The sequence below is a fragment of the Podarcis gaigeae genome, assembly GCF_964106915.1.
Source record: "Podarcis gaigeae genome assembly, chromosome: 15".
Classification (NCBI taxonomy): Eukaryota; Metazoa; Chordata; class Lepidosauria; order Squamata; family Lacertidae; genus Podarcis; species Podarcis gaigeae.
The window spans coordinates 2,475,511-2,489,152 of NC_139692.1; the positions used below are offsets into that span (position 1 = coordinate 2,475,511).

At 56.2% G+C, this 13,642-nt stretch overlaps 1 protein-coding gene and 1 long non-coding RNA gene across 2 annotated transcripts; one reads left to right on the forward strand and one right to left on the reverse strand.

Annotated features, from left to right (window-relative positions):
- Positions 1 to 493: 493 nt before the first annotated feature.
- Positions 494 to 5,371, reverse strand: EGR3 (early growth response 3). Its single transcript, XM_083713675.1, is given in 4 exon segments — positions 494 to 2,443; positions 3,483 to 3,623; positions 3,626 to 3,628; positions 4,763 to 5,371. Coding segments are annotated over 4 exon segments (1,383 nt in total). The 5' UTR covers positions 4,923 to 5,371; the 3' UTR covers positions 494 to 1,364.
- A 177-nt stretch (positions 5,372 to 5,548) lies between these two features.
- Positions 5,549 to 13,322, forward strand: LOC310832218. Its single transcript, XR_014558162.1, has 3 exons — positions 5,549 to 6,134; positions 7,725 to 8,025; positions 13,142 to 13,322. It is a non-coding gene; the product is annotated as an uncharacterized lncRNA (long non-coding RNA).
- The last annotated feature ends 320 nt before the right edge of the window (positions 13,323 to 13,642 follow it).

Sequence of the window (13,642 nt, forward strand, 5' to 3'; positions counted from 1 at the left end):
GCTGCCAACAGCGGGTGACAAGAAGGTGGGCTTGGTGTGACAAACCTAATCAAAGGGATCGATAAATCCATGTTTCTTCATTCTCTCTCTTCACCCAACTCCTCCTTTGGAGGAAATAAAGTTTGAAGTGCCTGCACCAGTTTCCCCAGTTACTGCCCCTTTCTCGCTTTCATTCCCCACCCTCAACAATTCTTAAAGCTATATAATAACACCCAGACTAAGTTTTGCTGTGGTCGCTATTTACAATCCCTCTGAACTAGGAAGCTGAGAGTGACATGGAAGGGCCGGACCCTGTTTTGGAAAGCCCTGCTCATTTCCAAGGTGGAAGAAGAGGAGGCCGAAGGAGCCAGCCGAGGAAGGCGAAAGGACAGGCGTGTGTTTGGGGCGGCGGGCGGGCGGGAGTGTCATTGGTTTTATTACAGGTTTGGAGGAGGTTGGGTAATACTTTTGGAGGGATGGGGGAGGGAGGGAGAAAAGGGAGCAAGAGGAAGACTTACGGGAAAGGGGGTTTAATTGCCAAGAAAAAAGAGGAAGGACTCTCTCCACGTGAAGAAGCCAGAAATCACCCAGGTTGCTCCCCAGTCATGGCAAAGGAGAACAAGGCGGCTCCGGCACTCCGAGAGGGAGACCCAGACAGAGGCAGCCACAGCTACAGCAAAGCAGCACAGCCGCAGCGCATTCCTATAAGGGACTGACTGGCTCGCCATCCATTGCAAAAGTCACCCAATTTCTTCCAGCATCTCCCCAGGGCGTTGGGACTGGGAAGGGAGGGGGGGGAAAGGCTCTGGTGGGGGGGCCCACTCCACGGTGCACAGGGGACGGGGAACTTAACTGTTGGCTAAAAAGCAGCCAGGTTCAGTTCAAGAGGCTGACACACGCACGCACACACACGCGCACAGACGGCCTCCACGGGCAGCACGCACTGCGCTTTGGTGCCCCCTCCCTCGAGGGAGAAGGAAAGGAGGAAGATCAGAGGAAGGGCATCTGTTGGGGGAGGGGGAGAGGAATCCAGGGAAGTTTTCCCGTGTCCATCCGCTACCCTTTCACACGTGCCAGACGGAGCTTCCCCCCCAGGCACCCCAAGCCCAGGACAGCTCCTCCGGGAGAAGTGGCTCAGTCCCCGCTTGCCCTCCTCTCCTAAGCCGCTGAGAATCAAGACGATCCGGCGGAAAGTTCAAGGCTTCCTCCCACCACCAGCTTGGCGGCGGCGAGAGGCTTGCGCGCAAAGGCATCCCTTTCTCGGGAGCCTGGGGAGGCCAACAGCTTCTGCCGCCGCCGCCGCCGCTGCTCGGCGGGTTTTGCGCCAGGTGGGCACGAAAGACAGCGCTGGAGAGGCACTGGGGCTCGGCGGGGCGGGAGCAGCGTCACGCGCAGGTGGTGACCACGGGGGCCAGCGACGAGACGGCGGGCGAGCCGCCCGGCCCGGCCCCCCCGGGCGCGCTGACAGCCGCCGCCGAGCCCTTGTCGGCCTTCTTCTCCTTCTGCTTGAGGTGGATCTTGGCATGCCTCTTGCGCTCATCGCTGCGCGCGAACTTGCGCCCGCAGAACTCGCAGGCGAAGGGCTTCTCGCCCGTGTGCGTGCGGATGTGCGTGGTGAGGTGGTCGCTGCGGCTGAAGCTGCGCATGCAGATGCGGCACTGGAAGGGCTTGTGGCCCGTGTGGATGCGCAGGTGCCGCGTCAGCTCGTCGGAGCGCGAGAAGCGCCGGTCGCAGCCCTCCGCCGGGCAGGCGTGCGGCCGCTCGTGCAGGGGCGTCTTGCTGGGCCGGTTGGGGTACTTGCGCGGCCGGATGGGCTTGAGCGTGAGCGGGGGCTGCTGCTGCGCTAGGCTGCCGAAGCCCGGGTGGATCTGCTTGTCCTTGAAGGCTTTGATGGTCTCCAGGGGGGTGATGGGCGGCGGGTTGACCCGGATCGAGTCCAGGTTCTGGAAAGGTTTGTGCTCGGGGAGGCTGCCCAGGTCGTTGGGGTGCCCGTGGTAGAGGTTGTAGTCCGGGATCATGGGGAAGAGGTTGCTCTCCAGGCCTCCGCCCCCGCCGCCCCCGCCGCCGGGCTTGGCCCCTTGGTAATCCTGCGCCGAGTAGGAGAGGCCGGCGTTGCCCTGCGGGTCGTGGAAGGGCACCGGCTCGCCCGCGTAAAGGTCACTGCAGGTGGAGTAAGGGGGCAGCGCTGGGTACATGCCTTCGACGTCGCCCTGGCTCTGGACCTGCACCATGCTGCCCGTCGAGGCCTGCGCGCTGGAGGAGGGCGGCGGCGGCACCCCCAGGATGCCCGCGCTCATCAGGCTGATGATGTTGTCCTGGCACCAGTTGGACGGCGAGTCGAAGGCGAACTTGCCCAGGTAGGTCACCGTTTTGTTGCCGCCGGGGGCGGGCTGGAAGGAGCCCGAGTACGACGACAGGTCTTGGCCGGACTTGTCGTTGGCTAAGCCAATATCCATAACATTATCTGCGGAGGGCGAGAAGGAGAGAAGCCAGAGCGGGGAGAAAAGGGGAAAGGAAGGAAGGAAGGAAGGACGGAAGAAAGAAAGAAAGAAAACGGGTCAGCGATTGCGGGGCAGGGGGAGTCGTCGGGTTGCGGGGAAGGGGCCCTTATTTAGACAAGGGAGAATTCATTGGGCGTAGGTGGGATTCCCCCCCCCCCCCAGTTTGGAAGTCCGAATCCTGCAAAGCCATGGGAAGGCGCGGGCAGAAGCTGAGCAGCACCGCCTCCAGCACATGGTCTTGCACACGAGACAGATCAGGTGCAGACACAAGGAAAGAGCCGCCGTCGGGAGGCCGGGGAGGCGGAGCCCTTGAGTGTATCTGCTCAAAGATCGGGATCCTACAGGGGAGGGGCACACAAAACCCGATCAAAGGCTGATCCCCCGCCCGAGCGCCCAACAAGTGCCGGGAAACTGAGGCTCTAACTTCCAAGGAGTCTGGACTGTGCATCTCTACATAGCCATGTATGCACACAAGCACACCAGCTCACACACAGATATGTGATATGTATGTGTCTGTAACGATTTCAGCACACGCACCACACGCACATATAGGGCGGCATACATGTACTCCGCCATATGCGCGCGCGCGCGCACTTGGAACGCTAGAAAGCAACAACATACAACTGTGGCACTTGCCTGGGTACGAAATGCAAGCATGTACAAACACACACGTTAGCGACATACGTACACACACCCAGACGAGACAGACACACGCGCGAGAGAGTATCTAAGCGCGCACACACAAGCAGCTAACGTAATCTGCACAGGCCATCTTCATGGGAACCCTGCGAAGGGGAGCAGGGAGGCGACTCCGTTGTCGGAGCCGCCGGACGAGCCTCCGAGTTTCCTACGTCCTTGCGCCTCCAAGGCATCGGGCAGCGCTGGTCGGGCGTCTGTGTGCTTAGGGAGAGGTCCGACGAGAGCACAACCCCGGGGAGAGAGGGGGAGAGATTGGGAGAGGGAGCAGGAGGAGCAGAAGCGGGGTCAGGAGGAAGCAGGTACCTGAAGTTACAGGTAGGCTCAGGCTGCCAAGAGCGAACTGGTCTGCCTCTCGTCCTCTCTTTCTCTCTGCTGCTCTCCAGGCGTTTTCCCACCCCACCGACGCAGACCGGGACTTCCAGCAGAGCTTTACAAACTTGCCGTGATTTCTGCGTCGAGACCAGTTATGAAAAATATAAGGGGGAGGGTGTTTTTTCTCTCTCTGTCTTTCTCGCTCTCTTTTTAGGGGTGGCGGGGGAGATCAAGCAATACTGGGGAGAGAAGGGGTTGCGACTTGGCGGGGGGGTGGGGAAGTGTTGGTTGATCGAAATGAGAGAGCCCTGCGCTGCTTGGGCGGGTGAGGCCAGGCAGAACCGAACCGGGTCTGCTTGCAGCAAAAGAGGCTCCAGCCCAGCGCGCACTTCCTTGGCGGCGTCCAGAAAGAGCCGACGCAACTTCACCTGCCCCGGGTGGCTCCGGCACGAGAGATGGAGGCCGAGGAAGCCCCCTCCTCTCCTGGCCCCAACCTCAGTTCTCCTCTCCCTTCTCCGACCCCAGGAATCCTCCTGCGAGAAACCTCCCCACGTTGGGAAACAGAAAAAGAAGATCCCTCTCACCCGCTCCCACCCGCTCCTCGTTCCGACATGATTTCTGTATACGTATAGCTAAAAAGAGGCAGGAGAATGAGGGGGTGCTGGGCTGTGTGCGTGTGCACGGGGAGGGGGTGCCCGCGCGGAGATGGCAGCCTGTGCCACAGAGAAGCCACAGCGCACGGAGAGGGAGACAGAGACACACGCACAAGGACTAACAGACACGGGGAAACACACACACACACGGACATGCATGCGAAGGACTTGCAGGGGAGAAGGGCGAATCAGCCCCACGGCCACCGGCGTACGCCCGAGACACCCGTGGCAAGGCCTCCAAAGGGCAAAGTCCAAGGGGAGCGAGGGAGAAGGGTGGCTTCCAAGGGCCCCTCGCTCGCTCGCTCGCTCGCCTAGCTTGCCAGCCCCTGCCCCGTCGTACCTTCCAGCTTCTCCCCCCGCTGGGAGTTCCTGCCTGCCCCTCTCCTCCGGAGCCCAGCAGCGCAGCGGCGGCAGCAATGGCTCCAGCGCGCAGAGGAGGCGGTGGAGGGATGGAGGGGAGATGGGGGTAGGGGCAGATTCACAGGCTCAGCTCCGGCCTCTCTTTGCCCGCGAAGGCTTCACCGCCCGCCCACCCACCCCCGACAGAGCGACATGCTTCGCCCCCTCCCTCCCTCCCCCCCGCCACCGCCACACGCCCCCTCCCCCTTCCTTCTTTACCTGTCGCCATCTGGTTATTATAGTGAGCCACCGACGCCTCGCCGTTGCTGGAGAAGATGTTCAGAGAGTTGGGGATCTCCTCGGGGTACAAATTGTCAGGCAACTGGTTCATCAAAGTGTTCATGGTCCCTGGCAGCTTATCCACGAGTTTGCCTGTCATAGCACTGGAGGAAGAGGAGAAGGAGGCTGCGGCGGCGGCGGGTTCAAAGCGGCTCCGAGCTCCGCTCCTGACGAGGCGGCATCCGCGTGGCAAATCCGTGCGAAGGAGACCATGCGAGAGAAAAGTTGCGGCGGCGAGGGGGGCGCTGCTGGGGGAGGAAAGAAGGCGCTGTGGGCCCGGGGGAGGGGGCCAGTTGGCGGAGGAGGGTGGGAAGGTGGGTGGTCGGTGGGGCGCGCAATCCTCGGTGGATCCCCGGAGGTGTTTCCTGAAGGGAGGAGGTGGGAGTCCCGATCTGCTTTGCAGATGTGATGGCAGAAGATGGTGGGAGTCTTTAATCCCTCCCAGCCTCCCCTCCTCCTCCTCCTCCTCCTCCCCGGCCTCGCTCTTCCTTCCCTGCCTTCTTCTCCCGCTCGTTCAGCAGGTTCCCTCACTGCAGCCCAAATGCTCAGCCAGGGAAATCCGCCAGCCTATTTATGTGAGCGACGGGAAAGCTCCGTGACGTAGCTGCCCATATATGGACAGATAAAGCGGCGCCGAAGCCGAGACGTCACAATGGAAGCTCCTCACAATGGAACGTTTCGAAAGCAGGAAGCAGCGAGAGCTGCGCGCTGCCGCCGCCGCGGCGAAGAGGAGCCCGGGCCGGCCACCTGGCCGGGGGGCAAGGACGCGTCGCCGCTTGGGGGCCCCTCCGGAGGCCGCCCTCGGCTCCGCGCGCCGGCCTGGCTTGCAAAGCCTCGCCAGGCGGCGGACCGGCCTCTCCCCACCCGGCGAAGGGCACGGGCTGGCGAGCGCCCCACGCCCCCTGCGCGCTTCCTCCAGCCCGATTTACCTCGTGCTCGTCTTCGGGGAGGAGGAGGAGGAGGAAGCGGGGGTGAATAACGCGCCTCCGCAGCAGACAGACACGCGTCCTTGTTTTCACAGCGCCCATTGCTAAACAGCTCCGCTGTGCTGCAGCTGCCCTCTTGGGCTTTGGATTGCACCCACAGACCCGTGCGCACGCCGCGGATCCGAGCCGCGAAGAAGGCGCCTGCCACTCCGCACCAGACAAGCAGCCGGAGGGGCCGGACCCGCCGCCCCGCCAGGACCCTCTTCCAGCCACAGCAAAGTCCTTCCTCTGCGGCTCGCCCTGCGTGTCCCCCGAGCACTGGAGCTGCGCAGAGAGATCTATGAAAACGCACCACAGAGCGAATAGGCCTAAACGCCAGGCAGTCGGTAAAGATACGCCCCACGCCCCAACCCGCTAAGCTCCAAAGGAGCCCAGTGTGGCCTAAAAGCAGGGATGAGGGACCAGCTAAACGCTGTGGGATCAGGGATCTGTTGATACCGTCCAGGAACATCTGCAGGGCCGCCCGCAGCTTAGTCACCCCCGGCCTAAAAAGTTTTCCCCTCATCCTCAAAACAACACAGTGAGGTAGATCTACCTGGAAAGGTTAACCACCTTGCGGGCTGATTTTATAAATGAATAAGCAGGCCGTAAGAAACGCAGCGCAAGGCTCCAAAGCGAGCAGGCCAAAGCTTGGGGCAGAGCGGAGATCCTCGCGGACCCTCGCCCTGGTCTAAGCCAGGGAACAAAGCCGGTTGCCAAGAAGCGTCCGCCGCTGCAGCCGCTGTTTTTGCGGGAGTTGGGTTCGGATGCAAATAGGAAGGCCATGGCAGACTCGGCTTCCCCTCGACGCTGCCCCCTCCCCTCCCCCCGCTGCAATAATTCTCGGCTGGAAATCAGACGCAGCAATATAGTATATCGAGCAATTTCAAGCAAGCAGCACTTTGTCAGTGATTTCTAGCCCTCCCCTCCTCCCGGTTTAAAGTTTGGCACTTGTGAGGCGTCAGTAATTAGGTAGTTTCGTGCTAAGTGTGCCAACTGATGCTATCTTTAAATAAAACCCTCCGAGTTATGTAGCAAATGTATGGAAAAATTATATGTTGCAATAGCTCGACTTACCCAACTCCTGCACGGCCAGCTCTGCAACGGGAGTGAAATGCACGCTGGAAGGAAACCTGGATTTGGCAAAGGGAGGGGAGAGAAGCGAGTGGCGGGGCAGGAGCGCGCGAGGAGGCTGAGCAGAGCATCTCCGGAGATCAGACACCCATAGGCTTCTTCTTCTTTAACTTTAGGGCACGTGCAAAGGAGGATTTCTACTTGGGGCAGAGGGCGGAGGCACAGCGCCAAGATGCCTAACAGCCCCGATCTGAAAATCCTAGAAATGTAAGAAGGGACCACGAGGGTCATCTAGTCCAACCCCTTGCACGGCAGGAACCTTTTACTCCTTGGTGGCTCAGTTGGTAGAGCATGAGACTCTTCATGCCAGGGTCGTGGGTTCGAGCCCCATGTTGGGGGTTGGACTAGATGACCCTCGCGGTCACTTCCATCTCTACACTTCTATGATTCTATTCCATGTGGGGCTCGAACCCACGACTCTGAAATTATGAGTCTCGTGTTCTACCGACTGAGTTATCCCAACTGAGCTGTTTTAGGTGTCTTTACCCAGAAACAAGCCCTAGCGCGCTTGATGGAGGGTTAGTCCCACGCGAGGCTGCAGCGCTCACTTTGATAGCGCAGTAATTCTCGATGGAGGTGGCTAGGATTGCGCTGTAAGCCCGTGTGCACAGGACTGCAATCTCAGGCTGCAATCCTTCAGGAGAGTTGAGCCTCACTGAAAATAGTGGCACTTGCCTCTGAACCTGTACAATAGAACTGCATTGTAAGATTTGTTTGGGGTATTCGCGTGTTTGCCCATATCATTTCTTTATTTGTTCCTTACATTTTCTTTTCCACCCTTCTTCCTGTTATGGAACCCAAAGTGGCCACGCGTGGTCGCAGGAGATCACCCACCCAGATCCCAGGCACTGAGCAGACCCGGTCCTGCTCAGCTTCAGCGAGGCGGCGGCCTCGTCACCCTCCAGGCCGTATCCTGGGAAGGTTTGGAGCGTCGAAAGCGTTGCTGACTAACTTAGGGGCTACTATGATGAGGCGCCCTCCGCCCCCCATTTATTTCTAAGACGACGCAGCTGTTACCTGGATCATTCCCCAAGAGCGCCTAGATATTCGGTTACTATGAAGTGCTGGAAACCAACCACGACAAACGTGTTAAGAAAAAGGGAGGTGGGGACACTTCTTTTGGCGGGAGGGAATGACTTTCTCTCTTTCAAAGTAGACGTTTGGAGCTCTGCCGTCAATCCTGCCTCCCCTCCGCTGAAGCCTGAAGGCGCAAGGGACGGGGGGGGGCAGAGGAGGGTGAGGGGCCCTTCCCAGTTCTGGGTGGGGAGGCGCCCTTTTGGATTCCACTCTCCCCAGCCGGAGATGCTGGGTGAATTCGGTCCTGCAACAGGACTCCGGTGCAAGTCCGAAGACGGGGGTGGGGGGAGTCAAAGCCCTCGGCCTAAGCCTCTTCTCGTCCCGGTGCAAGGGCCGCCCCCTCCCCCGGCAGGTGGATGCGCGCCCCCTCCCCCAAAACGGATTCGAGCAGAAGCGCGCGCGGGCCGGCAGCGCGGAGAAGAAGCGCGCCGCCTTGGCTCGGGACTCGGCGCGTCCGGCGCGCGGCTCAGCTCCTTTGGGCGGAGGGGTCGGGCTGGGCGACCAGCGGGAGCAGCAGGCGCCAGCAAGGAGCTCCGGATCCGGAGCCTGGCCAGGATCGCGCGCGGGACGGGGCGCAAGAGGGAGGGGAGGGTCGAGCCTCGCCCCTCCCCGCGAGGACTGCTGCGAAGAGGCGGGAGGGAGAGGAGGCCCCTTGGGAGGAGCGGGCAGGTGCCGGGCGGGGGCCGAGGGGTGGGCGCCCCCCCCCTGCGCGGGCATCGCCTCCCCGCCGCCGCGGCGGGCTTGGCTGGGCCGCCGGCCGAGGGGAAGCGCCATACAAGGCCAGGATCCGGGCCCGCCCCGCTCTCCTTATTTGGCGCCCGGTTCCGGCTCCCGGGTGGCCTCCTCCTCCCCCCGCTCTCGCTACCGGTGGAAAGAGAGACGGAGGCGCAGCGGAACCGCAGCCTTTGCAGGCGCCGCCCGCCCGGCCGGGGGAGGGGAGCGCGGAGGAGCCCCGCGGGGCCTGGGCCGGCCAGCCGAGCCTCCCGAATTGCGCCCCGCAGCCAGGATCTTGGGGCGAGGAAGGAGCCCAGTCTGCGCCCTCCTTCCCCACAGAGCCGCCGAGGGAAATCAAGGTTCTCCTGCTAGTTTCTCTTCTTCTCTCCCCCCCCCCACTGTGTTGCAACCGTGCCCCCCCTCTGGGTGCACATAGCACGATTGCAATCTCTCTCTCATCCCCCCCAAGTTAAACTAATGGAGCAAGCCAGCGCCAAAGATTCGTAGAAGCGTGAAGTTGGACGGGGTCCCCCAGAGTCATCTAGCCCAACCCCCTGCGATGCAGGAATCTCACCAAAGCATCCATGGCAGATGGCCATGCAACCTCTGCTTAGAAACCTCCAAGGAAGGAGAGTCCACTGGCGAACAGAGGACGGAGAAGGGCTCGGCCGCCTGGCGCCTCTGCACCCCCATCCCAAGGGGAGAAAGGGAAGGGGGAGGGATGCTTCTCCGGCCTGTATTTCAGACTATGCGAGCTTGTTTAAAGTTTAATTGACTATTGTATTTTAATATTCTGTTGGAAGCTGCCCAGAGTGGCTGGGGAAACCCATCCAGATTGTTATTAGAGAGAAGGCACTCGGCAGCAGTTATTTGCTGTTTAAAGTGACAACTGTATGGCTTCGCTTGATGGCTGAAAGGCGGGGTGCAAATAAATTGGAGATAACAAGTGCTGTACAGGCTTATGGCGAACAGAACTGACAGTGGAATCCTGTGTCTGGTTACTCCACAAGCCAGTCCTCCTACAGTTGGGGTTTCCCAGGAAATATGTTTAGGATCGGAGCTTCAGTGTCTCTTTACAAGAAAACATGATAAATAGGCACACACAACAAAAACACAAATCACGTGTGTGTGTGTGAGAGAGAGAATTTGAGTTGTGTTGATTAAATTGCTAGATTATGAGCTTTAAAAATGAGAACTCTTAAAATAATAATTATTATTAATAATAAAGCATCAATAATAAAAACATTTCCCCTTATCAATTTGTACTGCAATCCTCAGCATGTTTACTTGAAAGTAAGTCTCACTGGGTTTAAACGAATGGACTAAACGTAAAAAGGCAACATGTGAGCATCCTTATTCTGGAATAGATCTCAAGAGCTTTCCCACTCCAAAACTACTCCCAAAGCTCATTTGTGCTGCTCTCCCTCCCCCCAAATTGATGCTGCTTCTGCTTCTCAGTGGAGGAGTAGGAATCTGTGACCTCACTGCCTGATAAGGGCAGAGGGCCAACTGCTTGCAAGCTTGCTGGAAGTGGGCACCAGACCTTCCTGTTGTGGGCAAACGGTGAAGGTTTCGGCTGCCTGCTCCCTGTGGTCTAGTCAGTAGGCGTCCAGGATCTTATTCAAAATAAACCTACTTCAGCAGTGAAACCACACAGCACTCAAGGCATCCTTACAAAGCAGGACAGATTATCCTGTCCCCTTCCTTTAGACTGTGGGCACAGCTTGGCAGGGCATTTGGGATGTGTGTGAATTGGGGGGGGGGGAATCCTTATGGCAACCCACTCATCATTTAATTTAACCTGCAACACATTTGAATGAGGCTTATGTTGGGCACAACCTGGTGAATAATTTCACCCCCCCTTCCACCCTCTAGGGTGAGGAATCTACTGCCCAATGCAAGCACTGCATCTTCTCTCATGAGAGGGTCACTGCTGGGTGTAGTAGCCAGATGAATGTCCAGCAGGAGAGCTTTGGTTTAGGGCTTCTCAGGAATTGTGACATTAAGGCTGGCCTTACTGGAACCCACTGGGTGCATGTGTGAAAACCACTGGGGACTCCAGTGATTATGCAGTGTGTGATCTAAGTTGTGCACCCCAATGTCCACCTAGAACATAAGAAGAGCTCTGCTTCACAGGGTACCCAGCAAGATGTTTCCAAGAGGCATCACAAGTAGGACATTAAGACAATCAGCCTCCTGTGCTGTCATCTTCCCCATAAGGTATACTGCACCTGAGCCTGGAGGTTCAATGCATTTGTCTATTCCCTTTTTAATGTTATCTAAGCTAGTGGACACCATTGCACATTCTCACAGTGAATCCCATACTTTAATTATGTGTTCTGTGAAGAAATACATGCTTTCGTCTGTCATGGTTGATGAGGCATACCTCTCAGATTATGTAGGAAATTTATTGGGCTTTCTGGAAGTGAGGGAAAGTGGTGAGTGAAAAGCACTACAGTGGTACCTCAGGTTACATACGCTTCAGGTTACAGACTCCGCTAACCCAGAAATAGTGCTTCAGGTTAAGAACTTTGCTTCAGGATGAGAACAGAAGTCGTGCTCCGGCAGCACGACAGCAGCAGGAGGCCCCATTAGCTAAAGTGGTGCTTCAGGTTAATAACAGTTTCAGGTTAAGTATGGACCTCCAGGACGAATTAAGTATTTAACCTGAGGTACCACTGTATTGGGGTTTTTGTTTTGGTAGGAAGGTGGCCTATAGTACATATTTAAAACAACCAAGTCAGGCAATTCACAGGAGCAATCCTGCATACTAATAGCAAACTCATTATTCAAGTGTGGATCCTTATGTAGAAAAAAGCGACACCATAAGAGGGAGGAATGTGCAGGTTTGGGGAATCCCCGAGGTTTGCTAAAGTACAAAAACATATTGGGGGTGTGAGCAAAATCATATAAGGGACAAATGCCTCAAACAGCCCAATGAAAACTGAGCATGCTCAGTGGCCACAGAATAGAGTATCCTGGGGAAGGATGTGACTTACTGGAACCCTGAACAGCTAACATACTACTGCTACTACTACTACTACTACTACTACTACTACTACTACTAATTGAATTTATATACCACCCTATACTCACAGGTATTGTTTCAGGATCCACTTTTGGGGTCCACATAGCCAGTGTGGAGCCAACACAGTTTGTTGCCACCGGAAGAAAATTTAAATGGGACCCTTTCTGTAATTAAGGGGGCGGGGCACAATTCACTTGGGCATTCACCTGGAAAAGCCTGATTGACATGAATGTGGGATGTAAAACTGCAGTCAAGTACAACATCCCTACAGTTAGGGGCATGTTAGGGGATGTTTTGTCCCACTCAGGAGAAGGCTGAGCTGGGACAGACTTGAAAAGGGTGTGGTGTGTTGTACTAGCATGGAGGAGCACATGGCCTCCATGTTCTGATTAGTGTGTGTGTTCTCCGTTTTGGATGTTGCTGTGTGTTTAGAAAAGTGACTGCTTAGTCACAGTCACTTCTTTATGGAATAGTTCTAGTTGTTATGTAACCTAAGTCTGCCTTCAGGGATATGTCTGTGAACCTGAATGAATCTGTGAGTAAACTACTTTTATATTAACATTAATCAGATTCTTGTGTTTATTCTTTTAAAGAGGGATTAGAAAGGATTTTACCAGGAAGGACTCTTTAATAGTAAGACTCAGATGAGTCAGCAACAAGCTGATCGCTGCCTAATTTGAAAAGGGAGATGTTTGGAACTCTGCTAGAATATGGAACTTGCTAGTGCAAGTTAGGAAGGAGATCATTAAATAATATATCCTCTCCTGCCTCCCTAATCATCCCCACAATGAACAAGAGCTGTACAACGCTGTTATTTGCCCCCATAAGTCATATTTGTCAGTCTTCCTGTTTGCTGTGCTTAATGGCATGCAGAAACCTCACCTCAAATTTCTAGTATTGCCTCTGCAAACAATCCCTTTCTAGTAGCCAGCTTCTAGGTTTCTAGAGCTCTGCACCATCTTATGACATCAGCTTTGTTCTTAGGAGTGATGTCTGCCAATCCCAGTTTCACTCCTAGTGTCTACTTAGGGGAGCGTTCTATGGGATGCAGGAAGGGGTTTCCTTGTCTTGAAGGCCCTCCTCCAAAGGAATGGGAGATGGTAGAGGAAGGGCAGGTGGCCTGGCAGTGAGAGATGAGAAGAGGCCAGTCAAGAGGAATGGGAGCACAGTGTGTCCAAGGGTGAGGCAGGGTGCATGGCTGATGTGAGGTCTAGTGTGGTGTGTTAGTAAAGTCAATGATTACAACAGCACTGTACAGCACTGTTAGCAGAATCACTTAAATAACAGAGTCCAAAGGGTCTGGTAACAGAGTCTTGGCAACAATTTACTGAGGAAACTTGAACAAAAGCAGTGTACAATTGAGGAGAAATAAACAGAGAGGTTTTGTCCTTATTCCTGCAGGCCTTGTACGTGGCAGGGAGATACTCAACCAAACCTAGAGAGGAAAAGCTCCCTGAGATCCACACAGCCAATCAGGGCAGGTGCTACCTCAGCAAACAACATGCTACTCTTCCTGGTTGCTAAGCAACACCCCCACCCCCTCTTGGCTATTTAATAAATTCTTAAGTTACAAACTGAATAATCCCTGCTGTTACTGTACACTTTCAACATGATGTTGGGCTAGGACAGAGGAGACCTCAAGTTCAAATCCTGACTCGGTAATAAAACTCACCGGGAACCCTTAGGGCAGTCACTGTCTCTTGGTCTGGCCTTCCTCACAGGGTTTCTGTAAGGTAAAGGAGGGTGTAGATATTAGCAGCAAACTCCAAGTATGGAATCTTACGTACTCAAAACAGTAGCACACACACAAGAAAGAGGTAGCAGTAGGCTTGGGGTAAAACAAATATTTGGGGAGGGGGAAATGCAATGGGGAGAACCACAAAAATAGCCCAACGAGGAGTG